Here is an 18,383-nt window from a genome sequence, read left to right as displayed (position 1 = left end):
TAAGGAAGAGAGACTTTCTCTTCATAAACCTTTGTCCCAGTGACATATATGTAACTTCTGTTACATTATCAGTGTCAGGTAAACTGGGCAAGGCAGAAGGACCTATGCAATACTTACAGAACAAGCATCTCTAGGTGTACAGGGCTTTCTATTGCAAATGTGCTTTGAAGATTAATTTAATTATTGTACCTGAAGTTTCCTATGCTTTTCTCAGGTAGAGAAGCTCACAAGCTACTGAAGTAGCACATTTCCTCTTTTGGTTCCTTTGTGGCATCACGGTTTTACTAGCAAATGAAAGTTTCTAATCTTCTGTCCATCTTGAAGTTTTAATACAACCTACAGATCCTATTAACGTTTTCCATAGTCATTTGGCAGCAACACCAGAGATCTTACTGAAGCCTTGGTTACATGAAAAGATAAGTGGGTGGAAAACAATGCTTGGAGTAAGGGCTGTGGTGACTGCATACCCAACTTATTTCAAGTATTTTAGAGACTTAAAGGAGCAGAAATGTCATTTTTATGACTGAAGGTCTTTTCAAAGATGAAAAGCTTAGGTAAAGCCTCTCTGCAGAGGGTCTCTGGACTTCCTTGATCTTGTCCAAGCTTTGCTCTACATTTGTATTACCCCAGTGAAGAATCCTCTCTCCAGCACATAACACCCAATTTATGTGTTTCAAAATGGTAGATGGTTAGTGGCTTATAGTTCAAAATTGGTCATTGCTACAGCATAGCACTGTTCTACGGCTTCAAAAAGGACCAAAGCTTTCACTTGGCCTGAAACAGTTGAGGGACTGTCACACTTATCAGAACTGAAGCCTGGGCTCTTCTACTGGCAGCCTGTGGAGCAGCCCCAGTGCAGCTGCAATGACACCAAGCCCACTGGAAGGATGTCACCCCAGGATGGTGTAAGCAGGAGACAAGCTGGCATGTAAAGAAGCATTCCTGTCCCATCTCCCAGACCTACAGGACATGATGAAGCAACGCTCTGCTCAAACCAAGTCAAAGATACTTCCTTGGGTGTCAGAAGCAAAGGCTTCTGGAGACAGATTATCTTGACAGCTGTTGAGGAGCGTGAGGAGATGTACTCACACAGATTACAGATACAATGCTTGGGCCTCTGGTGGTGCAGTGAGTGAACACAGGAGTCTGACAGGAGGACTTGTCCACAGATGTCATGAGTGGCACCTCAGTGCTTCAGCTGGGTTCCTGCCCTGCAGCCCTGCAGATCACTGGCCAATGTCGCACACAGGAATTTGGCAGCATGTGCACTTCTGTTCAGCGTTGCGGCCCTGGGAGACCTGTCCTCTCCCAAACATCTGGTTGAAGTTAGCCTTAAGAATCTCAAACTATTTTTGGTCTCAAATTCAGGCTTTTTAAACTTATTGTTACAGATCTCAAACCAGCAGAAATGTTTACAGGCATCACCCATTTTAAGGCTTGTGTCATGTTTAAACCAGTGGCTTAATTTGTTGATTTTTCTTTTAAATCACAAAACCAATTTCCCATAGGCTATCTGACACCCCACCAGCAGGGACAGCCACACGATCCGGGTGCCCCGGTGATGTGAAACACACCTAGAATAAACGGCACAGGCCTGGGACCAGTCTGTGGCAGCAAGGCCACATGGCATAGAAACCAGCAGATACATCCAAGCTGCATAGTGGGAATGGTCCCTGGTCCAAGCTGACTCCTAAACCCTGCCTGGGGACTGTTTGACGCTGTGCAAATTGGCCCATGGCAAGAACAGTGCCTGATACAAACAACCATACCGTACAGCCAGCCAGATCCCCGTGCTTGAAAACATACCCTTGTGCTATTTAATTTGTTAGGAATACAGTCATTATAGCAACTGGCCCTGAGCTGTTTCTCCCAGCTGGATCATGCAGTCATTGAGAAGAGGAAACAACATTGACCATGCCGAAGTCTGCCCTACATACACCACCCTGTGCAATACTGGGCTTGTTTAGAAGAACTGGAAAGTCAGAACAAGCAGGGGTTTGCTGTCTTTGCTCACAAGAGCACTCCTTTCTTGTTACATTGTACACTCCAATATCTCAAGGTGGTCCATATTTTCCCACTTTCCCTCCATTTTTATTAGCCTGAGGTCAGTGTAAAGGCACTGGCCAGCAACTGAATAAACAGCAATTTCTGGCTTAGAGTCATCATACACAACAATAAACAAAATCAAACTCAAAACAAAAAGATGACCACTGCCAGGATAATGCTTCAGAGTTCACAATGGCTGGGCTTGCAAATTAGGAGCCTGCCTGCAAACACAGGCAGTAACATTTATTTCTGGAAAAATTGACCCATTGAGAGTGAGATGTCAATACACGCACGCACACTGCTTTTCAAAACCACTGTTTGCACTTTTCAATCCACATGCAAAACACTCAAACACAGATCACTAAGCAATTTCTCATGTCATTTGCTTTTCCCACATCCAGAATTTTTGTCAAAATGGCTATTTATCTACTTCTCCCATAACACTTTGTACACAAAACACTTGCCGATATAGTTCATAGTCCATGTTTTGTGATTAAGAGCTGAATAACACTTACACTCATTTCTGAAAGAATCTGTCTCTTCAAACCATGTAAAAATGCCTGTTCATGTCAAAAAGCGCACGTGAACACAAGCTCAGTTTTAGAGTAAAGAGAAGACCATGGAAGACGCTGACTGAGGCAGACCAAGCCATTTTTGTTAGGTTTATCCAAGCTTCCTGCTGGTGACCTCAATATTTGATGTCCTTGGGTCATTCATCCAGATGTGTTCACACCTCATAAAAAGCAGACAACTATGTTCATTCCTGATTCCTCAAAGAAGAGGTTTTTTTAAGTCATTGGGTTTTTAGAAGGATGAACATAAGCTGTGACCAAAAGGATGCTGTAGATGAAACTAGTTGGGGATGGAGACTTCTTGGCTTTGTTTTCTGTTAATGAAAACTTATTAAGGAAATCCTCACTAAGCTTATCTCTCATCTACCAAAGAACTTACTGAGGAGGAGGGAAAGGGGTAAAAGCATCCTAAATCACAGAGGACCTTTCACAATTCAGATAAAGTTCATGCATTTTCAGTCACTACAGCATGTAAATTTTTTTTAAACAATCAGTACATTCATAACTCCCTTTCCCTACTGCTTTCTCTGGTATCTAATATGGGTTAGCTCCAGTATTTGAGGAAAAGTTAACTGCTGGAAACGCAAGGACCATCACCACCAGTATTTACAGCATTCCTTGCTTAACAAAAAAAAAAAAAACCACCTTTGCTTTTAATCTTCCACTCCAAAACCAGCACTTTGGAACTGAATTAGTGGTACAAACTACTGTGGGATTTCCTACCTTCCCACTGGTCATGTGCTCTCCAACCATGCTAGCAACCATAAAGAGTGTACAAAGGGGAAGATGAGGTGCCAAACAACAGAGGTCCCAAATGTCCCCCACAGACACGTCTGCAGCTGTGCAGCCCACAGAAACCCTGCCTGCAGCAGGGTTGAGAGCATGTCTCTGCAACCGCCCGTCACACTCAACATGGCTCCTCATCTGCTGGTGCTCTGCAGCTCAGGCTGCCATGGGACTCCAAGCACCACAGCACGCTCTTCAAAATTTTATGTGCTTTTGCTTTTTGGCTACAAATAAACCTAGCAACAACAGGAATCAGAACGTGAACCTGACAGTTCAGTGAATGTTTGTATGGGTCTGAGCTGATGTCCCTGCTGGAAGTTCTGCAGGATCATTCACCAGTTGATATTTTGAAAGCATGATGATGGATTCATCTATTCCCACTCATTTACTGGCAGTTGCAGAAGTTAGCAAGAAGAGATTTGTTTATGAAGCCTGATTCATTTCCTGAAGGGAAGAGACTGCGCTCTTCTTCGGAAATGGATTAGTGCCTATATGTTGTGTAACCAACCCCGGCTGCATAACAACTGTGCCAAGTACAGTGGTCTACCACCCATTGCAGTTGATATTCTTAAGCTAGCTGCTTTCCCTGCTTTCTCCAGCCTGAAGAAATCCAGCACATGTCCACTCTTAGCCAGCAATGGCAGCTACTGCAATCACAAAAACTCCTAATACTTTGGACTTCAGATGCAACACAACTTAGAAAACATGGGGTAATATCAGACAGGCATTTTCTCTTCAGACAGCACTAAAAGCCTCAGCTGCTAAGGCAGCACACAGAATGGCCCGGGCAAGGCTCTGGTAGACCCAATACACACTTTTGGAGCCTAATTATAGTTATTCTGATGGAACAGAACATAAAATAGGGCTCAGCAAGACAGAATAAAGTGCATAATTTCACTGCAGCAAAAGTATCAACTTCTTAATTCCAGCCATTAAATAACTTTAGTCCAGGCCTAGGGTACAATAAAGCCAAAGGTGTCAATTTTGACTTGACAGATATATTATCTTCTCACCCTCCTCCCTCAGCACAATTAATGTTGAGCCAGCTTTAGTCTCCCCTTCCCCATGTTAGTTCTACTGCACTGCCCTACTTTGATCTCTAGTTTTCATCAGCATCTGCTTCTGCCTGTGCTAAAGTAAACCGTTATCATGGCATATTAAAAGCATAGAGATCATTCATCTCTTGAAGCTGAATGCAGGGCTGTTCAGCAAAGACCCTTTCACCTTCCCTCAAGCTCCTGGCCAGCAGAAAGCAGGCTACACTGAGGCTGCTGCCTGATCAAGGTCTCCTATGCCACAGCAGTTTGAAGCAATGGGACCACCAGGACAAGAGCTTGCACAAGGGCTGTATGCCTGATGTCAGAGAACAGCACAGGCGTGAGCTTTCCTACTGGGTTTCCAGTAATTGCAGAAGAGCAACCAGCATTTGACAGCAGCTTATTGCTGGCAGAGCTGCTGAAATGGCCAGTGAAGCAAAGGCATGATCCGTAAATCCAGCCAAAACACTGTGTAGAGGATCTCCCCTGCCACCAGAATGCTGCAGCTGTCAATACTGTACGCAGCCAATCCTGCATGCAGTAAAAACTAGGCTGGACCACAGGCTAGGTCTCTGCCATCAAAGCAGAAAGCATCTCAAATTCTACTTTCATTCCAGCTCATGCACATGGCGCTGCAAAACATGAGGCGTTCACAATGTCAATTTGAACCACTCGTTGTATGACTCCATAGCTGACATTTTCTCTAGCAAAACACAGAGCTGAGAGGGGGGACAGAATTTCTCTGTATCAAAGGGGAAAACAGGGATGGAGTAGGGGAATGAGAAGATACAGCTTAATAACACTAAGGATGAAGAATAAAATATGTAAAGTAAGGATAATTCAACACATAAGCAAAATGAGTGCAAACTAGTTACAAGTAAAATGTAAGCCATCATTTTCAGTTTCATGGCACAGATTCCTAAAGTTTCCAACATACATAAAGGGGGCAAAATACTTAATGAGGACCTGTCTCTTAAAAGGGATTACATTACATGGTTTTCTGAGATAAGGGGCAATTGTATTAAATGAAAAGGCAATCCCTTCTGGATCTCTGTGTAATAAACTGGGCTAGAAACATGCATATAGGCAAATAGCTTACAGAATACTGAGTTCAACACTTGACCTTGCAGTGTCAGCTGACATCTGCAAGGAAAGAAATCTCAGTGTAGGTGTTCTTGGAGAAGCATCCAAATCAGAAGAGACATCTGTAAGATAAGCTTTGCTGTACTGCTTCAGAAATGCTAAACAACAAGAAGGAGGAAAGCATCAGAACAGGCTAATTTTCAGTGGTCTCCTTCATCCTATCTTGCTTCACAATAAACCTACTGGATTTCCTCTTTCAGTCACTGCCTATATGTTTTTCAATCCAAGCCACAGATAAGTGGTGTGGAAGTTGGAGACTGTTGGTACCTATAGATCTAAATCTTGAAATCATTGTGCCAGGAGGATATGTACACTGCTCTGAAACAACACCAAAATCCTCTCTCATCTCCCATCCTCTAGCATGCATTAGCTTGCATAAATGTAATTATGTTTTTGCTCTACCTTATTACCTTTTAAGCGAAACTAAAAGCTTTAGCACCAACTCATGATTAGACCTTACTAGAGCTTTAAAAAAAAGGCTGTTTACTTTAAGACCCTAAAGTACTCCACAAGGCAGATGCACCCCATGCTTAAGAATACAATTAAGCCTTATTTGCTATTATAAGTGAATTCAAAGCTGAAGGTAAATTTGTCAAATTTGCACTAACTGCTGGAGGTGCAAAATCTCATTATCTGTCACATTCTAAACACAGGTAAGGATCTTCTCTCCCTATCCCTTCAAGATGGGCCACTGTATCTGCTCTATCACATGAATCCAGATAATGCTAATCCAGATAAATCAGCCTTCTGGCAAAACAGACCAATTCACATTAGGACAGCTTTTTCTCAGACTTCTCTCCTCGGGACTCAACTCCTAAGGAAACTACTATTACAGACTTGTAAAGGTCAAAAGCATTACCTTCTGGGGCTGATTAATCACTACTGTTATTTCAAAAAACCTGCTAAGAACATTGATCTTCTGCCTCACAGTAAGAGGGAACGATACAGGATTTGGGGAATAAAAGACAATGTTAGATCAAACTTCTTGGTAAACTTGGCAGCAGAACAGTAGCACTCTTCTACCCAGAACTATGCTTTGGCATCGCCTTTGATTCAGTGCTCAAAACCTTGAGAGTTCCCTGAAAAACTTAATTTAAGTGGTGAATACACATGGTATGAGAAGCAAAGCCCATATGCTCAAAGTCTAGCCAAGGTTAGTTACACAACGCTATTTCCTGCAGCCTGACTAGGAGAAAAATTAAAACACCACTTTTTAACCCAGCCTCCACAACTGTTCTCCCTCTCATGAGGATGAAGGCTGTATTTTGTCCATCTAAAATTTCAGCACAATCTAATTTGCAAAATTTACTACCTGCTTTCTGATAGCCAAATATCCATTTTGGCTGTTATTTATGCACAGTTTCAAGCCATCAGGCACACAGTCTGTGACATATGAAGAACCCTGAGAGGTGCATATGGTTTCGTGATTATGTAAAGCTCCCTCCCTGGAGGGTTGCCTGGTAAACTTACCCTCTCCTGCTTCTCCTTTCATGAAATTGCCCTTTTCCTTCTCCAGGCTTGGTCACTTGCCCAATCTGTTTGCTGGGGTACTTGCCATGTCCGTGCGGATGCTTGTTATGTAGTTTTCCCATTTAAATTATTTCATACTTCACCTCACAAAGGTATAAAGAAGGAAGTTTTATTTTCTCTTTCCTAAAATGACCCACATAGGACAAGGCTCTGCTGAACAGGATGCATCCCACTGCATGTGGCTATTCTCAGCACCCCATGACCACTGCTCTCATCCCCTCCCATGGTACCCCATCCCAGTCTGCCGCATCCTACAGCACCACGGCTGCATCCATCACTCCCTCACGCCATATGCAGAGAGAAAACAGCTGTGGTGTTCCTTGATCCCGACCTTACAACAGACTATGATAGGGACTGGTGCAATTCTCATCAAATCCCTGGGCAAATACATGCAGATTCTAGCAGAGTTTTATATAAAACCACTCATATTTGACAGGTGTGTGATGGAAGCACCATGGGCAACGCAACCAAACACAGCTTCTGGGGTGCTTTTATGTGAATGGCCGTCCAAAATCCAAGAGGTTATGGGGCACAGAACACAGTGATGCACAGAAGATACTTGTGCAAGAGCCAATTGCTCTCCTTAGGGCATTGCACATCTTTTACAAAGCTGTTAGAACTCCCCAGCGCAAGAGCATGCGTGTGCTTGCATTATGCCCTCCCATTCTCTCCTTCCCATTTGTTCTCTGAGCCACCAAGTATATTGTCTTCTCTGACGACTGTTACAAACAACATTTTACAAAACTTGTGCCACTTTCGAGAAGTTCTCTTGCATGTATTATCACATAGCTGAAAGATGTTGCCGGGAAACCTGTGCACAGATTACTATCTGCAGATACCATGCAGGAAACAGTGCAGCTGGAGAGATGGAAAAAAAAAAAAAAAAAAGAGTCTGCCTCAGTAACCAAAATCCTATAAGGTAGGTCAAACTGACATATTTCTATTGTGCTACAACTTCACATGCTATTTGAGACCTTCAGTCTGTTAAGTGACTCAACTAGCATGGTAGCTTCAAGACTGTTGTAATTCCTTTACTTTAAGGAATATTGCAGCCATTTAATGCTGCAGCATCACTGCCTCCTCTAGTCATCTTTAACTTTATGAGAAAAGCCAACAAGTTTTCTGCAACAGCACATTTTTAGTTATACGTTGACTCTGTATTCCACATACTTCATAAGCGGCATTTGTTTTTCTTCCAGGGGCTGTGGGGCACACACAGAGGTGGCATTGTGCAGTCGCCTCTCAGCGAGGAGCGTTGTTCAGCTGCAGAACTGGAGAGACTGCAGGGGAAGGTCACCAAGCCTGACAGACACGCTGATGAGAGATCCAGTCTCTGTGTAAGCAGATGCCAGTGAAATTAAAACGGGGTCAGGGAAGACAAGAAGAAAAATGAGAACTGTTTAATATAGAAGGCAGATACACCATCTCGAAACTTGCTGCAACTCAAGAGCATTGTTCAGCAACTGGCAGAAAAAGGCTACCATAAAGAAAACAGAAGGTATAGTAAGTACCTCTCCTCATTCCAAATAACGCTCATAACATAAGATACATGCATCTACACCTTTTATATAAAGAATAATCTCTAAAACAGAGAGGCAAGCAAAAACCACTGCATCTCTGATGCTAAATGCTCAAGCACCTAATGTTCCACTCCATTGTGATGCCTAACTGCGCTGCTGAAACTGGGTCTGTACAAGTCGTGGTCCAAGCCACGTCATATCACATTTTTGCAGCTGTCACCTTGCAGTTAAGACATGATCTTAATACAACTGCAGGAATTGCGCGGATTTGTGCATTGACCTACATGAGCTAGCAGTTGCAAGATACTTCAGATCAGAAAGACAAGACTAAGTGCTTGTGCTTTAAATCTTTAACTGACACTAAGTACTCGGGGAAGACCATTGTAGGCAAGGGAATATACAAGCCTGGGCAAACTTCAAGTTATCTCCTGGTGGCACAAAGTGCTGCAGGGGGTTAAAAAAAATATACTTTGCAAGGTCACCCACAAGTTACTAAGTAGTGTTTATCATCCCCCAAAAGTCCTCAGCAAAACATTTTATGTGCTAGTCCCAGGATTTTGGCATCTCAACAGGATACATGTTAGTCAGATCAGGAACAGTTACTTTTCAACATCTGCAACAATTTCTCATTCCAAGAGCTTTTGGACCTCCTGTCTTAAGCCTCTTGCCAGCATCCACTTCTTTTACTCAAACAGCCAGCACTAACCTCCACCCTGAACTTTATTCCAAACACAGTCATCAAGTTGCAACACATCAAATTAGTTTAAAAAAATTCAGAGCAAATAAGTTGCATCTACAGCAATAGGTCTCTTAGGAACCTTTGCACTGCTAGTGTTGTGTTCCTTCATTTCTTCTCAACAATTTTATCAGTGACTGTTTTTATCAAAATTTAAAGAACTTTCAGGCACAGACAAGTCTTTTTACACCTGTGAAGAGCATTCACACCTTCTGCACTGCTTGAACTACTGCTCATGCGGCAATAAACTGGGTGTGAAACCTACAGGTTTAAACTGATAAACATACACAAACAGCCAGCATCAAAATCAGTTCTTACACCACCTGCACTTCTGCTGTAAACCAACAGACACACACAAAGCAGAGCAGCCGTCAGTGACATAACCCTGTGCTTAGATGAGAATTACAGACCTGTATTGCAGCCACACTGCTGAGCAAAGCAATCACTTTCTACCATTCTACCACAGGAGAAAGGAATCCCAGAGAGTTTACCAAGGGTCTGTGGTTCCCTTATGTCCTGCCTGGATGTAGCACTGAGTGCAGTACCCCACCTTTCGATTAGAGGCATTTCACAGGCGTTAACTATAATACTATGTGCTTTATGCACTAGATATGGACAAGAAAACCATAAGGAGCAAAAGATAGCTTTTGATAGATTTAAGGGTGAAAAGATCACACTTCTCCACGCTAGAAGGCATGTCAGCGGGATGCCAAAGACAACACCCACATTTCTTGTCATATATGCCCATTCCCATTCCTAGTTCACCATTAGTTTAGTGAAGTCTGCTCATCTACACAAGTCAGTCATTAATTTTTTGTACTCCCTAAAAAACCTGCTAGTTAGCATACTCAGAAGACAAGACTTGGACAACAGCTTAAGTGCACATCTGCATTAAAAAACCTCTTCAGTACATATCTGCATTTAAAAATCTCAAAGTAAACCAAACCTAGCAACACAAGCTCTGTAGTTTTCCCTATGTGAGATGAAGACACTAATATGAATGTACATGACAGTCTGGGCTCAGTTTATACATTATCCATATAAAGAAGCTGAGATATCTTAGTTCAAAAGGAACTTAAGATGATACAAGGTAGTGGAGAAGACAAAGGTCTCTGTTCCCTTAATTTAAAAAAAAAAAAAAAATCTATGGCATAAATATTTTTCTCATAGGTTTTGTCACCATCTAGGAGACTAGAATGCCTGTTTTTTAAAAATAAAGGATTTTGACAATTTTCGGTTGACTATGAAAGCTTTTGAGTTCCCGTGAATACTTTAAGGAGAACACTTCTTGACTGCAACACCTACACTTCCAAGATCTGTAGCATGGAAGTGAGCACAGAACTCCCACCCAAAATAGGGCACAGACCAGAGTCCATAATTATCAGGAAAGTTGCCTACACCAGCACATATCTAAGATTTGCTCATCTACAATATAGCTAGTGGCAAAAAAGATGGCTAGTGGCAAAGTGCAGGTTGACCACGATGACACCTAGCCCCCCCCCCTCCTGCTAGTCTTGCATGGTGACACAGGATCAGCACATCGGACACCCAGATGAATTAGCACTCACTCCTCTGGCAGGCTCTTGAGAAACATAGGAGTGTGCCAACACCAAGCAGAACTGCTTGCACTGAAAGCTGGGTGAGTCAGTGCACTTCTCTCACCATATCCCCGTGCTCAGGTAAGATTAATGACACTAAATCTTCTCTGGAGTGCAGAGTTAGATATGTCTGAACTTGACATGCCAGTGACCTACTTTTCAGACATGCCCAACACCCACATCTCCCTCTGAAGGCAAAAAAAGACAAGGACGCTCAGCAATTTTGAAAAGGTAGCACATGCTTTTAACACACAGAAAGCTGATGACAACTAAAGGCCAGCTGTGTACATTAGAAAAATCCCACTTTAGCTTCACATGTAGCACCTAGGGCATTCAATGCTATGGATCACTCAAGACTCTACATGTTTGGATATATGTGTCTGTTAATTCCACCCATTTGCTGGCAGGTGAAAGAGCATGGATGAAAGCTAATAATTTCTTTCTTGTAGCCCTCCTGCATCAGAGTTATACATTCTTGGATAACAAATGCTGCTTCATCTTTAACTCTCACCTACCTAGACAGGTGCATCCCTTTTCCTTAGAAGAAAAATAAAATTATATCCTATCCCTCCTAATGCACACCAACTGTACTGTAAAGAGATACAGGCTCAGTCTATTTTGCCCTAGTAAGGAATCAGGCAAAACAACTAAGATTAGGACACAATGCACATTGTTCAACTAATGTGACTGAGTAGGATTCAGAAGAGAAAAATCTGTAGAGCATACAGATGATGCACACTGAGAAGAAACTCCAACCTTGCAGATTATGTGAAGTTTAGATAAACTAGTTAAATATGTAAAACCCATCCCCAATTGATTCTTTCCTCCTCTATGCCATTCTTTATGATAAATAACCACACTCTCTATTATTGTTATTTTATTTCTTAAAATATGTGCATAGATGTGCTACAAATACAACGATTCAGAGCTATATAATGCATAACTATGTCTGCAAGCTATAGCTAAAACCACTTCCGTGTCTTTTAAAACCAGATAAAACCACTGGTGCCATAAAAAATAGACTAGAGACTGAGCTCCTGCTTTGAAGGGTTTATAGGTATAGAACCACATCATGCCCTAAAGAAAACCTTTAAAGCGGTGCCTAGTTGTTGTGTATGTTAAGACTACTAGCAACTTCAACAATGATATGTTCAGCCATTAGCCAGTGAACTGATGGAGAACTCCCTCCGCTTCATCTCCAGAAGACGTCCTCCCCCAGCCTGAAGCAAGTGCTGGAGATGGTAAGTCGTTTCAGCTGAAGTTCTCTGCAAAAGTTTCAGAACATTTCTCTCATATGAGCAGTACATATCACAGTCTGGTAAACGAGGCCAAAACTCACTTATTTGACTAACAAGAGACAAATAACATCTCCATAACCATCCTTTACAGTTTCCAGGGATCTCTAAAAGCCCTCCGCATTCCAAGGCCATTAAACAACCATTAAGTCAACATTAGCACTAGAAGCCAGGTCCAAACAAAAAAAGGTACTGCAAAGATCTGCACAAGCCTAAGCCACAGGTATTGAGAGTCTGAGAAACTATGCTTCCACCCCAAGTATCCTGAAACCTCCAAGTTTGACTCCCAACCTGCTATACCTTCCAAGTAAGTTTAGACTCTGAAACTTTTAACTACAATAAAAGTTAATGCAGATGGAAAATGAAGGGAAAAGCCATCAATCAGCATCTTTGTGCCTAAAGAAATAAAAGGCACGATCATAGCTTACAGCATCTCCAAGACACCACAAACCAGTCCCACAAGCAGGCAAATTACCTGGTTAGCACCTTTAAACAGAAAATAACCTGGGAACCTCCAGACTTACTACAGTATTTTAATGTTCATAGAGCTATCCTGTATCAGCAGCAAAGCTTTAGACATCTATCAGCACATCTAAAAGCCGATTTCTTTACTGGTTTCATCAGTAAGTAGGACGTAACTGAGCTACCCCAGGGGGTTGCTCTGGGATGGGAAGGGCTAGAGTGGTGCTCATGAACTAGCAGTTTCTTAGTGGGAAACCCCAGGTTTCTGCTTCACCACTTGTTTCTTGAACCTGACATCTCGATTATTAGTGAAACAAAGATCTCTCACCAATGCCTTTCTCTACAGAGAAATGACAACTTGGAGCATCAACCTATTCTCAACAATTCATACCTGCTAAACCAGCAGAAGCTACTTATTTTTTCTAAAGTGGGGGGAGAGGCAGAGATTGTGATACAGACATATACAAGAGCAACTGAATTTCAGGAATACTTTCTTAAAGATAGAAAGAATTGATTGAGTAAACCTAACAAGCTACAGTGAGCCAAAACATACTCGAGCTTTATTCAGTTTCACAACAAATAAGTAAAAAATGTAAAGAAAATGAAATCGTGGCAATGTAGCAATGTAAGCCTGCTTAAAGTCCCTTTTACAGTGTACTTGCTTTAAGTAGCTCAGCTTCTCTTGCTATGAGGCATGAGAGTTCACCTGGAGAGCACAGCTTAGCCGAACTTACATGATCTTAAATTTGCACGTATTTGACATCTAGCTGAAAACTAACGCATAGTGAGGACAAAGAAAAAAGATGAAAGACATACTGACAGTTTTCCGGAAAGCTAGCAGAGACATAAAAGCAGACCCTCAACAGGGTAACAGGCATCCAAGAGAAAAAGTCCACCAGAAAAACCCTTGAGAATCAAAACATATTCTCACATTGGTCAACATTTTGTCTTTCAAGCTAGGGACACAGGTTACACACCGTGCACCCGAGTTGCAAAGAAACTCAGCTTAAAATAATTATTTATAGAGTCCGCAAGAAAGATGAGCTCTTACTTTAAAGGCAGGCACCTTCAGGATGGAGTTTTGAAGCTCCAGCTGCAGGGCTGAATTAAGTTTGAGCTCTTTCAAAAGAGAAAAAGCTGCCTCTGGGCAGCCTCAGACCCTGCACAGCCCAGCTAAACGGCCTGAAAACATTCTCCCCTTTGGCAGCTTTACAACACGGGATTTAACTCCAAGATCTTATCGCTGATACATGGTATTTTAAACAATTACCAAGAAACGTTTGGAGAGGAGAAACGGGAACCAAAACTTCCTGATTTAGCCAACGCCACCGCAATCTTTACGCGAGGTCAGAGATCTCCACAGCCTTCCCGGCAATTCTTGTGATGGAGGCAATCTCAAATCCCATTTTACCCACGTTAAGAAAAGTCACTCAAGTCTTGCAAGTTCCAGCAGCGCCCCAGCCTACTCACCGCCCTGACCCACACGGCGGTGGAGGAGGAGATGGGCACCAAGCAGGAGACCCCTGCCCCAAGCTCGTTGCCCTCCGGGACCAGATGTGGCTGCCTAAAGCCATGTCCCCATGCTGGACCACCGCGACCCTGACGCTCGCCCAGACTTCAGTGATGGAGTCTACAGGCGCATCAGTGATGGCCGGTGGTCTGTCATCACCGGTCTGTCCGCCGGTGATGGTGGTGGACCACCACGGCAGGACCTGTCACCTCCCACCATCACTCGTCGGTGGTGGTGGTAGGTGGCAGACCACCGCCACGGCCCCGCGGGACCTGTGGATGCCCGCTCCCCGGTACCTGTCCTCGGAGACGCTGATGACCCCGTCCTCCTTGGGCACTATCGCTGCCATGTTCACCACCTCCTGCGAGCCCTCCACTTTGTTGAGCAGGAGGGGCTTGCGAGTCAGCGCCTTGGGCTGAGGCTCCGCCGCCATGGGCGCCGCGGGGCCGGCGGGCACCGCCGCTGCGGTCGGAGGAGGCTACGGCCGGGGGAGGCGGCCCGCACTGCCGAGGCGGAGGAGGGACTTGCCAGAGCCGGGCACGGCCGCGGGCTCCCTGGGAAGCAGGAACCAACGCGGCGGCGGCGGCGGCGGCGGCAGCAGCGGCGGCACCGCCCCCGAGCCGGGCTGGGCCGGGCGGGGCGGGGCGCGGCGGTCTGAGGGGGGGAAAATGGCGGCAGCCCGCCGCCATCTCGCACTGTTGGTTTGCCGCGCCGCGCCTTTGCTAGGGAAAACTTTTGGGCAGGCGGTGGTTTAAACATATCTCTCCTTCAATGGCCGCCCTCCCAGGGCAGCGGGCTGCCGGGGCCGAGGGCGGGTACGCCTCAGAGGGCAGCCAGGGAAACGTGTCCTGCTTCTGACAAGTGCCTAGTGCTCCTCTCTTGGCACGGCTTTACTCTCCGCCCCGTAGTCACATCGCTGTGAATCCTTTTGCGAAAGAAAGGGGAGCAAAGATTAAAGGGGGCGATTGCTTCCCTCTGTTTACATTACTTCCTATCTGAGTTTATCTTGGGACTGAAGGTCAGCACGTGAGGTAAAGACAGGATTTCTGCTGCTATGTGAGACAGTGGGACCTTGTATTAAACTTTCTGTAGTTTCTGCATCACACAACGTTTACATAATTGAACAATTTCTATGTGAATTTCAGTATTTGGTGTTAAAAATGGGTGAAATAAAATGCGGAGGGTTGGTACAAGTTTTGCAGCAGGTGTGGGTTGGTAGCAGGTTTGCAGCACGACAGGGCTGCTTGTGCGATGGCAGTAGAAATTCATCATCGGAGAGTTTATTCCTAATAGAAAAGCAACAGACCTCCAGCAGCTTCTTTTCAGCAAGATGCTACTTTTGACTCACTTTTCTGGATGGATTCACTGAGGTCCGAGAAGGTCAGATCACTTACCCAAGGCTCTGTGCTAAAGCCATTATAAAAGCACTTCCTCCTGAAGTATATGCCAAACTTTCATAATCTGTCTCAAAAGATTCTGAAAAATCATGCTCAATGTCTGAACTGTTGTCCTACATTGCAGAAGTTGTCAGCAGATTGGAAACCGTTATTTCAGCTCTAACTTTAAATTCACCCACACTAAGCCGATGAGCAGCAGTTCTCCGTGAAAAAATTCAGTGCTCCTGCCCATCAGCAGAAAAACTGAGGAGACTTGTAAGAGTTCAGGTATGAAAAACTCAAAGATCAGGAGTATACTTTTTCTCTGGGAGTAACATAGAGCAGCATCAGCCACGGAACAAATCTTGGTTGTCAACTCAGCACTTATGTTGCCTATGTAGTAGATATAAGTAACAGACAAAAGATACAGTAAACTCTTTGGGGCAGAAACTAAATTTTCACAATGTTTAGAAATCTGTGTTATGCTAAACAAACAAGCAGTATCTGCAGGACCACAGCAAGATATTTAAACTTTACTTGACTGGAGCACATGTCTTATGAGGAGCGACTGAGGGAACTGGGGTTGTTTAGTTTGGAGAAGAGGAGGCTGAGGGGAGACCTCATCGCCCTCTACAACTACCTGAAGGGAGGTTGCAGAGAGCTGGGGATGAGTCTCTTTAACCAAGTAACAAGTGATAGGACAAGAGGTAATGGCCTCGAGTTGTGCCAGGGAAGGTTTAGACTGGATATTAGGAAGCATTTCTTTATAGAATGAGTTGTTAGGTGTTGGAATGGGCTGCCCAGAGCAGTGGTGGAGTCCCCATCCCTGAAGGTGTTTAAGAGTCGGGTTGACATAGCGCTGAGGGATATGGAGTAGTTGAGAATGGTCAGTGTTAGGTCAATGGTTGGACTAGATGATCTTCAAGGTCTTTTCCAACCTAGATGATTCTGTGATTCTGTAAACTATTTGAGGTTCACAAGTGTACTGTGGAGGGAAAGGTCCAGCCAGCAACAGCTGATGGCTGTATAATGGCTTATAGGAAATGAATCTGCAGTCTCAAACTATTTCCCAGAGCATGTGTGATTCCATTAGATAACATCTCTTTCTCACAGTTCTTAGAACAGCACTACTACCAAAGAGGCAAAGACCAATCCTCTTACCTCTGTGGATGATTCTGAAGTCCTAGGCTAGACCTACAAATAGAAATGCTTGTCTTGCTACTTGATGAGATGTGTGAGATAGTCTTTGAAGATGTCGATATACTTGATAGTTTTCAGAATGGACATGTATCTAAGAATATCTTTTAAAACTGAAGTCTGGCGAGATCTGTTGTCTTTGCAGTTGTCTGCATTCAAGGCTGAGCACCGTGCATCGCTGAAAGATAAACAGGGTCTGAGAGTATGCTGGAGACAACAGACTGCAGGCTCTTGGGAGACCCAGAATACTTTTTGCCAAACAGGCCTTTAAGGAAGTAAGTAATGGAGAAAATGAGTGTCTTGATAGGCAAAGGTGTGATTCACAGGACGGGAAGTAGGTCCTACGTATCCCCCAAATTAGCTGGATTTTCTTCAGTTGCCCATTGAGACATACTACATTTCCCTATTAACCTTGTCTCACCTATATCCTTAAACAGTTTCAGGTCTAACAATACTCCTTCAAGGTTTAAGACACTGTTTGGAGGAAAACACTGAAAGGTGGGCATGCATTTTGGGCCAAGGCCAAATAATAATATGCTGAAATCAAATATATGCTTTATATAAAGGTTTGATGTTTGGAAATAAGTGACTCTTTGAGGAAAAAAAAAGGCAACACAATGCAAGAAAGGCTCCAGTGGCCAGTCAAGATAAAAATCTTAAGGGCATGTTTTAAAGCTTATCTGTAATGGTGACTTCCTCCACAAGACCAGGAAGGCATGTGAATAACAGAAAGGTGTCCTGAGGTCTAGTACATCACTTTACCAGGTGTCCAAACTTGGGATCAGTGCTCTACTTTTCCTTATAAGATGGAGAAATATGGTTGGGAAATTATTACACAAAGGCAGTTTTGCTATGACTGAGGGAAGAAAAAGTAATGCATGGAAAACTGGGGAGAGGAGGAAGGGAAATGGAGAAGAAATAGATTTCAAAGTAAAACAGGAACCTGGAGCTTCCTCATGCATCACACCCAATGGGCTAGAAGAATATTGTTATAATAGTGGAAGAGGCATTGAAAAGACCAACAAAACTCGAGTGTTCTCACAAATCTACTGTTGTTACATACAGTTCAATCAAACCTTTTAAAAACAATTTTCCCATTAAAAAAACAACTAATGGACAAGAAGACTTCAAGTTAGAATCGCTGTAGACATCAAGTTTAATGAGTACCTACAGAAGCAAACTTAGGGTAGTTTAGAAAAGTATTTCTCCATAAAATTGAAAAAAAAAATCAGGAAAATAAATCTTATAAATACTTCTTAGCAGATTTTTTTTTCATTTTATGTCATAGCTTTCAGGTCAAATTGCATGAATTAAAAATATTGCTAAGACCAAAAGCAAGATGACTTACTAACTGAATTTGAAGCCAAGAAAAGCAAGCTTATTCAGTTCTTTTTCTACATTAAAAAAATTGCAGGGTTAAGAATTATATGGTGCTCCTCTGGTATGTGCTTTTTGCAGGTAATCACAAAAATTACAAGGAAGGAAATTTATATAATGACTTCATTTAAAGGTTCTTTTTTCTTGTTAACATAAATTCTGAATTGGTAGAAAGTGTGGTTACTGGTATAGTATGCT

At 43.2% G+C, this 18,383-nt stretch overlaps 1 protein-coding gene across 4 annotated transcripts in view; it reads right to left on the bottom strand.

The window, feature by feature from the left end:
* WDFY2 (WD repeat and FYVE domain containing 2) overlaps positions 1-14,733 on the bottom strand; it is a 75,043-nt gene extending 60,310 nt beyond the window's left edge. For 3 of the 4 annotated variants that reach the window (XR_012627673.1, XR_012627674.1, XM_074859742.1), the window contains exon 1: positions 14,532-14,732. Coding sequence is in view for 2 of the 4 variants with exons in the window: in XM_074859742.1 (XP_074715843.1) it covers positions 14,532-14,668 (137 nt within the window). In the remaining 2 variants the exon portion in view is untranslated. Of the gene's footprint in view, positions 1-14,531 lie in introns of all 4 variants that reach the window. The other variant, XM_074859743.1, reaches the window with a different exon arrangement.
* Between the last annotated feature and the right edge of the window lie 3,650 nt (positions 14,734-18,383).

The sequence above is a fragment of the Strix uralensis genome, chromosome 2 (genome assembly GCF_047716275.1).
Source record: "Strix uralensis isolate ZFMK-TIS-50842 chromosome 2, bStrUra1, whole genome shotgun sequence".
NCBI lineage: Eukaryota > Metazoa > Chordata > Aves > Strigiformes > Strigidae > Strix > Strix uralensis.
The sequence above is the reverse complement of the archived record's forward strand: the minus strand, read 5'-3'. Positions and strand labels throughout refer to the sequence as shown.